Here is a 17720-nt window from a genome sequence, read left to right as displayed (position 1 = left end):
TCGTCCATCAAGATAATTAGCTCTTATTCCATCATACATTACTCAGGCTACCTTAGAGAGAAACTGAATTCTGTGTGTCTAAAGACATGGTTTTGTTTTTTGTTTTTTGTTTTTTGTCAAATAAGCAAATAGTATTTATTTGAGATAAAGTTACTTCATAAAGTATGTAATATAATTGCTTGTATTTGTATATGAAGTAAACATTGGAATTTGTTTTTTTACAATTAAACTTCTGTACCTTAAGTGAATAGAGGGTTTGTTTGAGCTGTTGCTCTTACTAAGTTACGGAGATGATGCAATTGTATCATAATCTAACAGGAACTAAAAGTTCACATTACTATAATATGACAAATATGTAATAAGATTTCACTTGAAATTTTAACTGGATTAAATTTAGAGTAAAATCTTTGTATGTAAGTTTGCATGCTTTCTTTTTATTAAAATAGTGATAAAAACAAGAGAAGAACAAAAACAGTAAAGAAAACATTGGAACCCAAATGGAACCAGACCTTCATTTACTCTCCTGTCCACCGAAGAGAATTCCGGGAACGGATGCTTGAAATCACCCTTTGGGATCAAGCTAGAGTTCGGGAAGAAGAGAGTGAATTCCTAGGAGAGGTACCTCCTCGAGTAATTCAGTCTAAAGCTTCTCTGACCGTTCTGTTGTTAGGACTGTCATAGAATACTGATTTTAAGTGTCTGAAGAAGATATGCATAGTTTGTTAATGTACTAGCAGAATGAATTTACTGCTTTAAGATTAACTGTAGTGACACCAAAGAAAACAATGTTTCTAAAATCTCTGAGCCAAACTAGATGTATACGTAGTAATTGTGCCTATAGTCCCAGCTCCCAGGGTAACTGATCATTTGATTCAAGAGTTCAAGTACAGTGTGGGCATCAGAGTGAGGTTCTGTTGCAAAACCAAAACTAGGAGAAAAATAAGCCAAGAAAACCCTATAATAATAAGGGGCGGGGGCGGGGGCCGGGGGCGGGTGGGTCTTCGTGTATGATGACTTGATACAGATCTTGTCTTGTATAATCTTTTCTACTTCTTGTTATTTTATTAGGCTAATTATTCATTTATTAACGGATTACATTGTAAACCATACAATTTATTAGACATTTTTCTATAGGCTTACCTCAAGGATTGATAGCTCATTGTGGAATCAGATATTGCAATGACTAGGAATAAGTAGTAGGAATATGTAATTGCTGTGCTGTACTGAAACAGTCAAAGGAAGTACCAATAAAAGTGGATTTCTGCAGAGAGAGTAACAAGGCATCAGGGTTGAGGACTTTAGGTCCCTGCCTCAAATTGGTAAAGAAAATGGTGAGAAATGGAGCTTCAAGGTTAAAAGAACTCCAGAACATGTTCCCTGTTTGGATCAATCCTGTGAATAATGGGAACTAGTGAAAGGATTAAGCAAAGACTGTCTAAATTATGAGTTGAGAATGACATTTCCAGTTGTAATATGGAGAACAGATTGAAGAGGCCTAAGAGGGAAGTGGTTCTAGCTATTTGCATGTAACACTGAGAATGGTCAGCTCTTCACTTCAATTTTCTTCATTCCACCTAGTTTTCCTGATTAAATGAAAGGATAATTTCATGGGTAAAATAAAAAGACATAGACAGATGAACTGAATGATGTCTTCTAAAGAGGTATAAACCTTGCTGGGTAGTGGTTGCGCACACCTTTAGTCCCAGCACTCGCCATGACTTTTCTTAGAGAGGGGTATAAAGAAACTTCTCTTTGCACCAAATAAAGATAGTGCTCCCTTGCTGGGCGATAGTGAGGCACGTCTTTAATCCCAGCACTCGGGAGGCAGAGGCAGAACAATTTGCAGAGCTAGCCTGGTCCACAGAGCTAGTTCCAGAGAAACCTCGTCTTGAAAAAAGAAAAACCAAGCACACACACACACACACACACACACACACACACACACACACACACACACAAAGTTAGAAACCTATGAATCATTTGGAGAGTTCTTGGGAACAATAGCACTGGCCAATGGCCCTTGACCATTTCTGGTACTATCACTTCCTATCTGTGTGTCCAACAAGTCCATCTGTTCCTGCTTTAATCCCCTCTTTCGCCAAGTGGAAATAATGCTAGTATGCAGTTCAGTTTAGTAGGAGGGTAAGTAAGTGTAGTATGTGTTAACTTTTGTAGCACAGTTCCTCTAGTACTGAAAAGAGACAGGGACCATTTAGACCTCGTGAAGTGACAGCTTTTGCTTATTCATCTGTAGCTGAGTAGCACTGGAGCTTATCAGTTCATCTTTACATGGTAGACTTAATGTTTGTAACTCTGCCACACTTGCACAGCAATCTGAAGGAAAGCTAATTCTAATTTCTTTTATAATTAAAAAATTCATATTATACCATCATGTGCCTTTCCCTGTTTGTTTCTGAATGACATACAGCAGTTGTACATTATTAGAGGGCTGGTGGTGTGATGTTTTGGTTTTGAATTGTCAGCAGTATGTTCAGTGAACATAAAGAGTTAAGGAAGAAACTTGGTTTATTTTATCTTGTTACAAGCTTATCTGACCCTAGACACAAGTCATTTAGCCTCTTTTAGCTTTGGTATCCTGTCCTATAAGGCAAAGATAGTAATTTTTTATTCACAATAAAGATGAATAATGTGGCATGATTTGTTGTTAATAGATACTTTAAATTACTTTTTTCTCATTGGTTATTATGATGTTATTATTATACTAGTAACTATAAATGAAAATGCTTTTGAGTTAGAAAATAAAAGATAAAAATTAGTTATCATAGACGTTTTAAAAGTAAAAGTTGCTATTTATGTCATGGCAAATTTCATATCCACGTAATTGGATGATCATGGTATAGATAATAAATGTCGCTGTTTGAAGTATAAAATCATTAAAATGTTAGGAAAATTAGTTTTCATGTAGTTACTGTCAGAACATGCTGACAGTTTGGCCACATTAAATGTCCTTGCTTTGTTGTAACAGCATTGCTGTGATAATATTATAAAAGTTATAAGACAATTGAAGAGATTATTGTTGGAAAAATAGGTCTCTGTGTCTTTGGGTTCTAGATTTTAATAGAATTGGAAACAGCTCTGTTGGATGATGAACCACATTGGTACAAACTGCAGACCCATGATGTCTCTTCCTTGCCTCTCCCTCACCCTTCTCCATATTTGCCACGAAGACAGCTCCATGGAGAGAGCCCAACACGCAGGTTACAAAGTAAGTTTGGCAAACTTTATCATACTTTCATTGAATGTTTCTAATCATGATTGTACGTCTGACAGAATTTGAAAACAGCATTACAGGTGCTAATAAGCATTTGTTAGTGTTTTCATGGATACTATTGATGCTTTTTAATAATTTAAAACAGTAACATCAAGTTACACCTATAGCATTCATATTCACAATATTAAAATCATTTTGGTTGCATTTGATATGATATAACATCAAAGAAACAACTATTTTGGGGTATTAGTATTTACACTGTTAAATGTAGGAATGTGATAGCTAATATCATAGAACTTGGTCATATAGCTGCGGTCATATACCTAAAAGTTTGCAGATACCTAAAAATATCTCAAATATGTTATGAATACCTAAAACGATGACTATAACATAGTGGTTGAATTTACGTTTCACGTTTTAGTTGATTTTTTTTTTCAGCTTTATAAGTGAATGACTTGAGCCAGATGATCTCTCTTAGATTTTCTCCTTCCTCAACTGGAAATTACATTACTTCCCTCATCGTGTGGCTATAAGGGTTCTTTAAATTTAGAGCCTGGGGAAGTTACTCTGTCAGTAAAGTGCTGTACAAACCTAAGGACACGATTTGAAATTCCTAGCGTCCACTCAGCAGCTGGCACACGTTTGTAGTTCCAGGCTCCTGCTCGGGGAAAGCCAAGACAGGCAGATCCCCGAGGTTCACTGAACCGTCTTCCAAGCTCTCCTGGTGAGCACCACATTCAGGGAGAGATCATGTCTCTAAAAAGAGTGGAGAGAGAGAGAGATTTCTGGCCTCCACACACATGCACACATTGCCTCTATAGCCACCCATACATGCGCATACAAATATATAACGCACACATGTACACACAGGATTGATTAATTTCAAATACAAACCAGTGTGTTCTTGTTCTAGCAATTTTATCAGGCCATTTTATAATAGTGTTGCACAGCTTAGTAGTGTTTTCCAGATTTAAAAATGCTACTACTGGCTCTGCTCCACCACTCACAGATCTTAAGATTAGTTTTGGTTTTTCCTGACAATTAAGTGATAGAAGAATGAGGTGAATACTTACTTCTCTTGCTGTGATGAGGTGTGTGCTTTTCGTGTGGTTACCAGGGTTCTGGTTTACTAACATTTCTGTCAGGCGTTCGGTCACTGGCATCAGTGACATTTCACAAGTGTCCAGTTATAAGAAAATACCATGATGTTACTTTTTGAGTGTGAGGAATATGCCTGGCGGTAACAGCTGGTTTCAGATGGATCACCTCCTTTCTGCTGAATGGGGGCTGGATTAGAAATCTGAAAGCAGTTGATATGTATAAAATTAAAAGATCGGTCCTGTGAGAGTCACAGGAAAGCCTAGGGGATCATCTTTATTCTTTAAAAAAATTAATTCTCTCTAATGATTAGAATTTTATTTTCACTGAACATTCTACCAGATACCCAGATACAATTAATTAGAAGTGACTTCTATTGTTCTTTTTTTAACCTCATGAGACCATAAACACTCATACATCCCTATTTGTAAGTGCTATTCCAACCTGCTCTGTTGGAATAATTACAGTATTATTACAGTGAAATTGTCTATTCTTTCTGGCCAATGTAGCCTATTTAGTACATTCTTAAATCACATCTCACTGTGCACTAAGTCACATAGTGTAAGTGTACAGGCTGCTGAGGTCAGCCAGTGCTCTTTCTGAGATAGTTGGGGAAGAATCTCCACCGGCTTCAGTCGTTGCAGTTATGAATAGGTTTGAAACTCTTAAATTCCTCCATGCTCACTCCCCTATCCAAGCTCCACAGTAATTTTTCTTAAGTCCTTTCTGACAAAACTGGTAATTTGTGTATTTATACTTAAATTTCTTATATATTTAATATATGCCATGTGTTTCTCATTTTTAGTTTGTGATATATTGCCCTTTTGTTTTTGAAATATTTTTTATTTTAATTGCATCAATATTAAGTACCTGTCAAGCTTATGGGGCTTGATACTGTGACTGACCCAAGACACACAATTTAGGTAGGCATTATAACTCTTTCACCACCTTTATGTGATGTACACTGTTTAAAAAATTATATCTAGGCCGGGTGGTGGTGGTGCATGCTTTTAATCCCAGCGCTCGGGTGGCAGAGCCAGGCGGATCTTTGTGAGTTCGAGGCCAGCCTGGGCTACAGAGTGAGATCCAGGAAAAACACAAAGCTACACAGAGAAACCCTGTCTCAAAAAACAAAAAACAAAAAACAAACAAACAAACAAAATTATAGTCTAATGTTGGTGGTGGTTGTTTTAGCTGTTTTGGAGGGCCCACCACCCAGCTCCCAAATAAATCACACATGGAGACTTATTCTTAATTATACATGCCCAGGCTTAGCTTGGCTTGTTTCTTGCCAGCTTTTTTTTTTTTTTTTTTTTTTTTTACTTTAAATTATCCCATCTACCTTTTGCCTCTGGGCTTTTTCCTTTTCTTACTTCTGTATGTCTTACTTTCATGCTTAGTCTGGCTGACTGTGTGGCTGGCACCTGGCATCCTCCTCTCTTTGTTCTCTTGCTGTTTTCTTCTTTTTCTCCCAAATTTCTCCTTCGATTTTTCCTCTCTGCCTGCCAGCCCCACCTGTCCTTTCTCCTGCCTTGCTAGTGACTGTTCGGCTCTTTATTAGACTATCAGGTGTTGTAGACAGGCACACAGCAACACAGCTTCACACAGTTAAACAAATGCAACATAAAGGAATGCAACACATGTTTACATCATTAAAGCAGATTTCCACAGCATAAACAAATGTAAGACATCTTCAAATAATATTTTACAACATAATGTGATATTGAGATAACTTTAAAAATACTCTTAATAGAGGTTTTGGTAAGTCTAAGAAAGGATGACATTGAAAAAATTGCCTTCTAGATTTTTATCTACATAGATCTTCACTGCCATGTCCCAAGGTACAGTGGTTAGTTACTTAAGCCAGGTCTCGGTATAGTAATTCTCAAATGCCACTTGCCCTGGTGCTTATTCCATAGGTGCTAGCTGCATGTTTGAGTTACTTTGTGTGATGCTACAATATTGATGGATTCTAGAACTTTCCAGAGATTGAGTCTTTGTTATCACAGAACCTTTTATCCCTTGTCTTTACAGATGGTAGGGCATTTTGACTTTCCGTGGTGCCTGTAGATACATACTTCTCGAGCACCCTTTTTCCCGTGCCCCTCTCTGCATAGCCTCAGTCCTTACAGTGTTCCCTTATCATAGCAATAAATCTGGAGTTTGCATGTAGGTGTAGAGACACATACCCTTGATCCAGAGAAAACCACTGGAGACTTAGTGACTATTTATCATCTGGAGGATCCGGGTATGATGGCGCAGGCTTTTCATCCCAGCACTCAGGAGGCAGAGATGGGCAGGTCTCTGTGAGTTTGTGGCCATCCTGGTCTACAGAGCGAGTTCCAGACCAGCCAAGGCTACATACACAGAGAAACCTTGTTTCAAAAAACAAACAAACAAACAAAAACAAACAAACAAACAAACAAAAAGACAGTAAAATATGGCACAAAAAAAAGATGAATTAAAAAACCAAGCGTCACAGCTCATGACAGTATCATACTTACACTTGTTCTTTCTCTCTTTGTATGTGTATGTAGCCTACTGTAGAACGGAGAGGTATAAACCATAAAATTGTTAGGCCATGTGAGCTTTGAAGAGTAGTTTAGAGATATCAAGGACTAATAGGAGCTGTGCACATTTCAGTTAGGCCCAAACAGAAGCAGCAGGGCTGTACCAAACAGAGAAACCAAAATTAGATAATAAATATGTGAGAATGCTTAACATAATATGAAGATCATCAGATTTAAAAATTATATAGATGACTATATTACATACATTTTAAATGAAAATGTTGAAAGGTAAGTTTGAAATGTAATAATTAAAGTGGTTGTACTGGTGAAGCCTGATATTTACAATTCATGCTGATTTCATTGTTATGTTTGTTGTTTTAATACTAACCTAACTTGTCTTATTCAGTTTAATCTTAGGTAATAGAAATGTGATGTTGTTAAATGTTACAATATTTATAAAACTGTTAGTCTACTAGTTTTTTTCCTGTGGTCTATGATTGCACTGATGTCCTTAAGAAATGGTTTCTTGTTGGGCATGGTAGCACTCAGGAGGCAGAGGCAGGCGGATCTCTGTGAGTTTCAGGCCAGCCTGGTCTACAGAATGAGTCCCACGCCAGCCAGAGCTGTTACAGAGAGAAACCCTGTCTCGAAAAACAAAACAAACATAAAAAAGCAATGGTTTCTTATGCTTACTTCTTTGTCTGTTCCCACTGTACTTCAAATACTGTAGCCAGAAAAAAAAAATTCTGTTTTGTGCCTTCAAAATACTTTATGTAATTGATATACGTTGAAGGCTTCCAACAAAACAGATCAGTCTTATGAAAATTTGGCAAGTGAATTATTTGCTTATTTGCTGACTTTAAATTATGATTGCACTTTTTATACTTAAATTCCATGTTAGAAAATAAGCCTCCTTAAGAACTGATATTACAGTAAGTTACATTCTCTCCATTAGAAATGTCAATTATTACAGAGAGAAAAAAATCAAATTGTATCCCTTTACTTTTTGATGATTTTCATACATTTCTTTAAATGTTATTAAAATGTTCAAGTAAAAATCCTTAAGATTTTTGAATGTTTGCCTTTTCTTAAAAGGAAATCAACTGTAACTGTCCATTTTTAAAACCCAGAGTTCAAAAATGAGTACTACTTTCCAATGGTTCTTTCAGTTTCAGTTGTCTAGTTGTTTAACCCTCCATGTCTACTAGTTATCACTTGCATTTCAGATTATGTGATGTAACCATGTACCCGACAGAAGTGCTGTGAGGCAGGCTGTAATTAGATTTTGATTTTCTGCATCTTCTTTAGTTTCTGCTCTTATTTCAAAACTTTAATTTAGTCAGATTTTCTATTCACTTAATTTTAATTTTCATTCATATATAATGCATGTTTATTTGATTCTGAATTAGTATGGTGTTTTACACTTTAAATATGTTGAATTTTATTGTCTGCAGTATAAATTAGAGATGAGATTTCCACAATTCTCCTGCCAGTAGCAGTATCAGTTTGTGTTTTGACATTACTTCCACATTGTTTTCCAGATAAAGCCTTGTGTTCATGTAATGCAGGTAAACATGGCATGTGCGATGTTGAATGCATGTCTTCCTATGCACAGTGTGGTGTGCTGGGTTGATTGTGTGTTGTTTGGCTAGCGTGCATATATTAAGTCCTAACTAATGTGTCAGCTGCATTTCCTTACCGCCTATGGAAAATTTCCAGTATCTTCATGCTTCTGTGTTTATTATTTTGATATTAAAACTTTTTAAAAACAGATTTTTATTTCAGTATGTCTAAATAATCTCCTTTAGTATAGTATTATTTCATCAATAAAGTACATTTAGTGTATTGCGTTATATATGGCTTCACAAAACAAATTTAAATGGATATATTTATAAATTTTAATTTACTTTTATTTTGTGTGTGTATGCCTAAGCTATGTGTGGAAGTCACAGGACAGCTTGTGAGAATCAGAAACCGCCTTCATCCGTGGTTCAGTAATCAAAAGCTTGATAGAGTTGGTGACAAGGGCCTTTATCTGCTGAGCCATCTTGCTAGTTCAAAATGGATAGACTTTTAAATGTCTCTTTGTGGTGATATTTTTGTGTGTGCTCTAACAAGTGAAGCTTGCCTAAAGATCAGAGGGCAAAGCCAGCCACTAGTTAACCATAGAGGCCAGGCAGTAATCCCAGCAGTAAGGAGGAGGAAGCAGGAAATTCAGGAGTTCAAGGCCACCTTGGGCTACACAAGATTAATCCAGTCGAAAAGACAGCGCTAGACAGTGGAGGCACACACCTTTGATCCCAGCATTAGTGAGGTTGAGACAGGAAGTGATATGGTTGGGCGGAGAGAAAAATATAAGGCAGGAGGAGACAGGAGCTCTTTCAGGCTGGGATTTCCTAGAGATGAGAACTAGTGGCTGCTGCTCTGTTTCTCTGATCTTTCAGCTTTCACCCTTTCAGTCAGTCATCAACCATTTAAGATCCGATTTCCTTTGACTTTTAATAGATTTCCTGTCAGGTGAATGAAGTTCCTGTCTAATTCATGAGAAAAAACAGTGGTTATATGTAGGTGATATGGTTACTTCAAATTCTCCATAGCATCTTTAGACACATTGTGAAATAGGATTAATGTATAAAAATAAAAGCTAGTTGTATTCCTCTGTACTTTAATACACAGAATCAAAAATTTTAAATATTTATAATAATAACATAATATTAATTTCTAGGAATCTATCTAACAAACATTGTATAAAACTGTTGGAAAAGTTAGCATTTTATTAAATAATATTAAGAAACATCTAAATAAAGAAATAAATGCCAAACCCAGGCATTTGACCTTTTTGGGGGTAGATTCAGTATAGTACCAATCCTATGAGATGTCTTCTTATAAACTGATGAGCAGATTCTAAATGTATAGGAAATAAAAGGATCAGGTTATGTAGAATGTTTCCATCAGGACAGGGAGACAAAGACTCCGTTAGATGTCAGCACTCACTGCTTTGGGTAGTGCGCAGCTGTCAGGACGATGGCCCTCCAGTGCAGTTAGATACTGCTCACACATGGACCTGACTGAGGTAACGCCGGGAAGAGGACTGTGCTTGACGTAGTTACCATCCAGCAGATGATAGATGAAGCAGAATCTGTCTTTCTTGTTATTCCATAAAACAAAGTCTAGGTGAATTAATGAGTTAAAAAATGTAATTTCAGCCGGGCGGTGGTGGCGCACACCTTTAATCCCAGCACTCGGGAGGCAGAGGCAGGTGGATCTCTGTGAGTTCGAGGCCAGCCTGGTATCCAAAGCGAGTTCCAGGAAAGGCGCAAAGCTACACAGAAAAACCCTGTCTCGAAAAACCAAAAAAAAAAAAAAAAATGTAATTTCAGGTTTTGGAGAGATGGCTTAGAGGTTAAGCACACTGGCTGCTCTTCCAGAGGTCCTGAGTTCAATTCCCAGTAACCAAATGGTGGCTCACAAACATCTGTAATGAGATTTGATGCCCTCTTCTAGTGTGCAGGCAGAACACGGTATACAAAATAAATAAATAAATCTTACAAAAAAAGAAAGCTGAAGACTGATTCTAAAGCCTGATTAGAAATTTGTCAAGAAGATTAAGCATACACAACCTGTTGAAGAAGCTGGGAATACTTTGCAAGAAGATTTGTAACAAAATGAGTGGAGAACCCAAGCAGTTCCTAGCCAGAGATCAGAAAGAGAAGCGAATGAAAGATCTGTGTAGCCAATTGCCTCATATTTTAGTAGTGTCTTTCAGTCTCTGTGACAGAGGCACAGCTCTAGAAGGAAAATATATTCAAAATGGGCACAACTGGGCAACTGGAGACATGAGAATAAATTGTAATTTGTGTCTCTGCCATTTAACCCTGATGTGAATCCTGTGAACAAAGTTGGTGGCCTTTGTTTTGAGTTGGTGGTTTTGCTTTGCCTAGGTCTGGACAACACTACAGGAGCAGTTCAATCCAGCTAACCTTAGAGAAGCCATCTAAAATCCTAGGTTTTGATTTTATTGCATTCCCTTGAAGAACCAAAAAGAATTGGAGAAATTAAAAACCATAATCATAGAGATCTTCTTACAGCCAGATAGCTAATTATTAGTAAGATAAAGTGCAAAGAAACAGGGAATATATATTCTTGTCATCTACAAGTAAATAATCATCCTATTTATATTTGAAGTAGACTATATAAATATACATAAGTTTTAAAGTGAATATAGGATGTCTTCCACCTATTCAAATATCCACTATGAATGAATCATAGCATTTGTAGTTTTTAGACAGTCTAGCCCTCATATATTCAGACTTTTAATTTTTTTGACATATAGGAACTTACTACTACATTTTGACACATGCCCTTTTAGTTTTAACCTTTTTACATGGTTGTGTTGGGTTGTTTTGGTTTTCTGAGGAGAGTTTTACAGTGAATTTCAGACTAGTCTTGAACTCAAGATCCTTCTGCCTCAGTGTCCTGAGTTCTGAGGTCTGAGCACTGGCCACCATGCCCAGATGGTGTCTGTCTAACTTGTCTCCAAATTATGTAAAAAATTTTAAAATTGCAGCAGAGCATACTAAATGACTCACAATCTCACCTACCCATATAGCTCTTTTATCTGCCCATGTAGCCTGTGTGGGGTGTATGTGTGTGTGTGTGTGTGTGTGTGTGTGTGTGTGTGTGTGTGTGTGTGTGTTTACTGTTTTCCCTCCAAATTAGTTAGTTATTTTCTTACTCTTCATTTACAGTTTGAAAAAATTTGCCTGAATTTTTGCCAGTTACTTTTTTGATTCCATCCCTTTCTCCTGGCAAAGTCCCTTGTTCCCTGTCTCTCTTGCCCCAGCTGCTTTCTCTTCCTGCTGCTGATCCAGCTCAGGGCCTTGAACATGCCAGCACAGGCTGTTCCACTGACCTACAACCCAAGCCCCAAGTTTGTCTTTGAAGAGTATAAAATACCTCTTTCAGTGATGTTGGAAACTGCCTTTGCACTCTGAATGCATTTCCATTTCTTCTTCATTACTAATGCAAAATTTAGCTATAATTAAAATCCTTCTATCACTTAATCACTTATTTTTTTCTTAGTCTTCTAACACTGTGATTGCATTATATGTGGCTTCTAGTTTTAAAGAAATTCTCTTAATGTGTAGAGCCTTTTTTTTTTACATCATTTGTAGTTTTTTTTAGTTTGAATTGTACTTTCAAAAACATACACATTGAAATCCTAACTTCTGATTACTTCAGAATGTGACCTTATTTATAAATTGAGATTTTTGAAATTAATCAAGTTAAATTGCGGTCATCATTCATAGCTGTAGTCTAGTATGACTGGGGCCTGATCAAAAGAAGAGATTGTGTCAGAAAGAGCAGAATCCACAGAGGGAAGACTGAATACATACGTGGAGAAGGTGCCAGGCGATGGAGTGACGCATCTGTGAGGCAAGCCTTACCAGCTAGAGACAAGCAACCGGACCTGCCATGCCTCTGAATTAGGGCTTCTGGCCTCCGGGACTGTGAGGCAGTAAAGTTCTGCTGTTTCAGGCTGTCGTGTTTGTTTGTTTGTTTGTTTGTTTGTTTGTTGTTTGTTGTTTGCTCTTTTTCTTGTAGCAGCTCTAGGAAACGAATGCAGAAGTATTTTGTAGTCTGGAATGAACATATGTGCGTTCCTAATTATTTTATCATTGATTATTCTTATAAATGGTGTAAGTTTTAAAATGAATGTCTTAATTGCTCATTTATTTCATGTAAGAAATAGAATTCACCTTTATGTTATTCATCCTGCAAATCTGCTAGTTACCATGTTTTTACCCGTTTTTAAATTTTTTAAAATTGTTTTATTTTCATTGTATGTGTAAGTGTGTGTCTGTGTATGCATTTGTGCCAGTGAGATCAGGTGCCAGAATAGACCAGCAGAGGAACTGGGGTCCACTGGAACTGGAGTTACAGGGAGTTGGGAGCTGCCATAAGTGTTTGCCTGCATCTGACTTGGGTCCTCTGCAAGAGCAGCCCATAACATTTAAGCTATCCCTTCATTCCCTGCAAGTTCTAATTCCCAATTCAGATCATGTTACCTCTTGTCCTGTAATCTACCCTCTTCTCATTTCTCTCCTGTGTTACTGCCTTGTCTAGAACATGCAGTTCAGTGTGGAATAGACAGCTCACCTTTAGAGTGAATGCCCCTTATCGTTCTTGGCACCAGAGGGACAGCATACAATATTTTATGATTATATGTGGTTTTAGTCATAGGGATTATAGATAACTTTGATTTTTTGAGGAGACTGCTTCTTATGAGTCTGATAAGGTATTTATCTTGAGTGTGGGCTAAACTTTTTCAAAAGTTTTTATTTATCTATCGAAATAATTTTTGCTGATGGTTGTGCACTCTGGTAGGATTTGCTAAAGGAGTGGAGACAGAAGGATCACGAGTTCCAGGCCAGCCTGAGCTACAAAGCTAGTTCCAGGACAGCCAGGGATACACAGAGAAACTCTGTCTTGAAACACGGGGGGTGGGGGGATGGGGGGGGGAATAATTTTCAACTTCCATGTATTACTATACCCTCAATACACCATAAGTTATGCTGGAAAGAATATTATCAGATTGTTCCCTATTGAAAGAAACTCTAGGATATTACCTTTTTCATTGATAAGTCAAGTAAAAAAATTAGGAAAGTAAAAATAAATTAGAGAAAATACAAAACAAAGAACACAAATTGCAAATAAACACAGTCAGTAGAGCACTTACACCTCAGAATGGATTTAGACTCCTCACGTGCATACATGGAAAGTATATACAGTTTGTTACAAATTTTTAAGACTGTGTCTATTTTATGTGTGTGAGTGTTTGGTCTCTCCATGTATGGGCGTCACCATGTCCGTGCCTGGCGTCCACAGAGTGTAGAAGAGGGTTTCAGGTCCCTGGCACCTGGAGTAGAGTTGTCGTGTGGGAGCTGGGAACTAACCCAGGTCTGCTGCAAGAGCAAATTCTCCTAACTGCTCAGCCACCTCTCCAGCTCCTGTCAAATTGATTTTATGGTTTATTTATTTTCTACTGCAACATTTAATCATGCATAGTAATAGTTTTTTATTATCTTTAAAAAACTTACCTTTTTTAAGATCCTGTTTTTTATTGATAATGTTTTTTTCATAGAAGGTGTTCTGATCAAGTTTCCCCTCCCCCAGCTCCTCCTCACCTTCCCAGGTCCATGCGTCCTTCTCTTTCTTTAAAACACAAACAGGCAAGCAGACCAGGATGAGAAGAATGAGGATGCATTCATTTATGGCACAGGTTCTGTCACAGATAACTGGGAGATAATAAATATCAAATGAGTAATGTTGAGAAATGTGCTAGCCATAGGAAAAAATGTTGTCTCCATCTTATATGCATCTACATTTAAAATGAATGTGGATATCATTGCAAAAGACAACAATTTCGAAGTTTTCAGAGGAAGACTTAGAAAATTCATTTTTTATAGTTACAAAATGTTTCTTACTAATGAGACACTGAAAATACTGTTTTTAATACAAACAACTAATATACCAATTAAATCTAAACCTTGACTTCATCAGAATGTTAAAAAGACAAAATCCAAGTACACTGAACCTAGTTACAGTACATTTTAACTTCAAGGTTAATATGGAAACATAAAATCTCAATTCCATAAGAATTAGAAGAAACTAGTATTTATTCTGCTTTACTCAAATGCCTGACTTTCAGTCTTTGACTTAGTGTATGCATCTTTGTTCCATGTACACACACACATACACACACACACACACACACACACACACACACACACACACACACACACCACGGATCACAAAGATTGATAAAATTGATAAAATTAGTTTGTCTTTTTCTGGTGTCACTCTTGTTCTAACCCTTGGCTGACAGTAAAAACTTATCATCTTTGTACTATGTACCTGTAATAGCAATTGTTAACCTCATACCTGGACCTGTACAAAAAGACATTTTGTTATAAATTGGGTGGGAGGCAGTTTGCTTAAGTGTCTCTATTATAACCCCGTCTATGTCATCTTTTTCTGGCAAAATCCTTCTAAAATGTATGCTCTAGCTTTGTACACTCCATTCTGCCGAGTTTGTTGGAAATTTGTCAAGTAATTCTCATATAAATGTCTATGCTAGATGGACAGGGTTTCTTTGTGTATTCCTGGAACTCACTTTGTAGACCAGGCTGGCCTGGAACTCACTTATCCACCTGCCGCTGCCTCCTGAGTGCTGGGATTAAAGGCGTGAGCATGCATCACCACCTCACAACAATGTCTATCTTTTTTATGTCTGTGTTTTTTATTGAAGCTTTCTGACATAAGTTGTGGGGGATTTTATTTGAGGAAATTACTTGATTCAGAAGCGAGGTATGAGGTGTGATCTCCCTTTCCTTTCCTTTAAAGGGAGAAAAGGGGACTGCACTAGCTGGACTCATACACTTTCTCTCCAGGAAAAGGGCATGGCCTAAAACAAATAAGCAAATGATTGTGGGGAGTACAGAGGATTTCTGACAGATGCGTGTATGATTAGATATCTCTGCTTGGAGGACCGTATGCATTACATGTCATTCAGTTTTCTTTTTGACTATATAGGAAAGCGTTTATTTCTCAAACTAGTCCTCGATGAATGGTGTGTGGTATGTGCTGAAAGACAAAACAAGTCAGGCTGAGAAACTGCACTACTGCCATTATCATTATTCATCATTAAATGTCTTCTGATACCAAGATAGAGGAAAAACTGTAATCAAAGATTCTGTTGCATAGTGTGTCTATGCTGAGACACATATTGTTAAAAATTTAGTACTTCTTTCTATGCATGGTATATTTCATAAGTAAGTTTAAAAGTACGTTCATTAAAATTCTGTTTTATTCAAAAAATGTCAGTTTTACTGTATTGAGATTAACATTAAAATTCCTAGTGACGAACATGGGCAGAGGCAGGCAAATCTCTGTGAGATAAAAGCCTGCCTGGTCTACACGATAAGTTCCAGGCCAGCCAATGTTGCATAGTGAGACCTTACCTCAAAGATAAGAAAAAAAAAAGCTAGTCTATGATGTAATTAAATTCTACAACCTATTGGTGCTCCTGGTCCTCTTCTTAGAAATCACCACAGAGCAACTAGCGTTTAGCTTTATATGTGATTTATTTCTTGTCTTCTTGAATCAATGGAAAAAACAACCAAAATAATAGGAAAAAAGAACGTTCAAGATGTCATGAATCAATTTATGTTTCTGAAATTCTCTATGATCGTGTGTAATAAAACTTAGCTTCAAAGTTCTTAGTTATCTATATCAGGAAGTGACATGTTAATGATTTGGAAAACAACCTATCTCTGTGTTTTGAAATTTACCTGGGTTAAGTGTCTTTGTCCCAAAGCATCTAATGCTACGAATTATTTTTCAGTAGACTTTAATTATATATTTTGTACTTAATATACTTTTAATAGACTTTTACTCATTACAAATTTTGTCTTACATGTTTCTAAATAATTGTATTAATTGTTACCTCATTGTGATCTGTATCCTAACCTCATGAAATGTCTGTGAAAATCAGTGTTGGTGAGCACGTAATAACCTTCCTCTTTTTTCCTCTATCATTAAGTATTTATAATGCTTTCAGTTATTTTTCCCCTTCAGTAGGCTTTTTTTCCTTCTTCTTCTGAACAACCATCAAGTTTAATCATGGCTCACTTGTTTCTAGGGTCAAAGAGAGTGAGTGACAGCGAGGTCTCTGACTACGATTGTGATGATGGTGTTGGTGTAGTATCAGGTAAGTGTTTAGAATTCTTGTGTAGTGTAAAAAGGGAGTGCAATTCGCCATTATCATCAAAATAAACAAACTGAGGAATACAAATTTGCTTCCATATCTTCGAAAAATAACCTCAAGAAAACCTTGCCAACCTAAACTTCCAAACAGTTGCTGAAAATACTATGCAAATTGTTAGAATGAATATTCTTTAAAGAAGCCGGCCCTTGGTAAGAAAATATTTATAAACTTTCTATTTTAAAACAATTCAATAATAAGCTTTTATGATAAATTGTATGATTTTTCACATAATTGATTATATAATTGAAATTTCATCTCTAATGTCTCCTTAATATTATATAATAACTTATTCTAGTCTTCTTGTTAGATTTATAATTTGCTAGACTAATTACTCTAACAAATCTCATAAGTATAGTTAACTTTACTCAGGAAAAGATAGTTTTTATGTGTAAGACCTGCTATTACTACATTGGTGATTGCTGACTTTTTGATAGATTTTTTAGAGTAAGGTATGCATGCCATAGTCAGTAAACTACCTTTAAAAACTCAGTTGCTGTGTTTTGCCTTATTTCTTATTAAGAATGAACAATATAGGAATTGCTAACACTGCAAAAGTTGTTTACACTTTTCACATAGTTTAGAGATTCAACCTCAGTTATTTCTTCCGTAGATTTTTCTTTGATATTATTATTATCTTTTTCATGTTCATATTCTCTTCCTTTTGTAGTTGACTAATTTTACTTCTTACTCTTAAGTATCCATTGACCTTAGTGTTTTTTCACCTTACCAATTCCCTTCAGATCATGAAAACAATTCATTCCAATGTCGTTTTTAGGCATGCCTACATTCTTTCATTTTTTTTTTTTGAAGATAAAAAAAGTATTCATCTTTATTGAGTCCTGAATTAGTTTTTTTAAATTTTGGACTGATATGTTTTTAAAATTTGGACTGATGTGTATTAGTAAAGTAATGTGTAGTGTTTTAATACCTATACATATTGTTTCTCATGTTTAAATCTATAAACATCTGTCTCCGCAAACATTTATTTCCATATGGTGAAACTATTATTTTTTTCTTGTTTTCTGAAATATAATATCCTAGTTATATATAT

General features: G+C 36.3%; 1 protein-coding gene across 3 annotated transcripts in view; it reads left to right on the top strand.

Annotated features, from left to right (window-relative positions):
* The window catches only part of Rims2 (regulating synaptic membrane exocytosis 2), a 473841-nt gene that overhangs the window by 258809 nt on the left and 197312 nt on the right, over positions 1 to 17720 (top strand). For all 3 annotated transcript variants that reach the window (XM_059247963.1, XM_059247965.1, XM_059247962.1), the window contains 3 exons: positions 447 to 618; positions 3073 to 3226; positions 16544 to 16612. In XM_059247963.1, the coding sequence (XP_059103946.1) occupies positions 447 to 618; positions 3073 to 3226; positions 16544 to 16612 (395 nt within the window). The remainder of the gene's footprint in view (positions 1 to 446; positions 619 to 3072; positions 3227 to 16543; positions 16613 to 17720) is intronic.

The sequence above is a fragment of the Peromyscus eremicus genome, chromosome 20 (genome assembly GCF_949786415.1).
Source record: "Peromyscus eremicus chromosome 20, PerEre_H2_v1, whole genome shotgun sequence".
In the NCBI taxonomy this organism is placed as follows: domain Eukaryota; kingdom Metazoa; phylum Chordata; class Mammalia; order Rodentia; family Cricetidae; genus Peromyscus; species Peromyscus eremicus.
The sequence above is the reverse complement of the archived record's forward strand: the minus strand, read 5'-3'. Positions and strand labels throughout refer to the sequence as shown.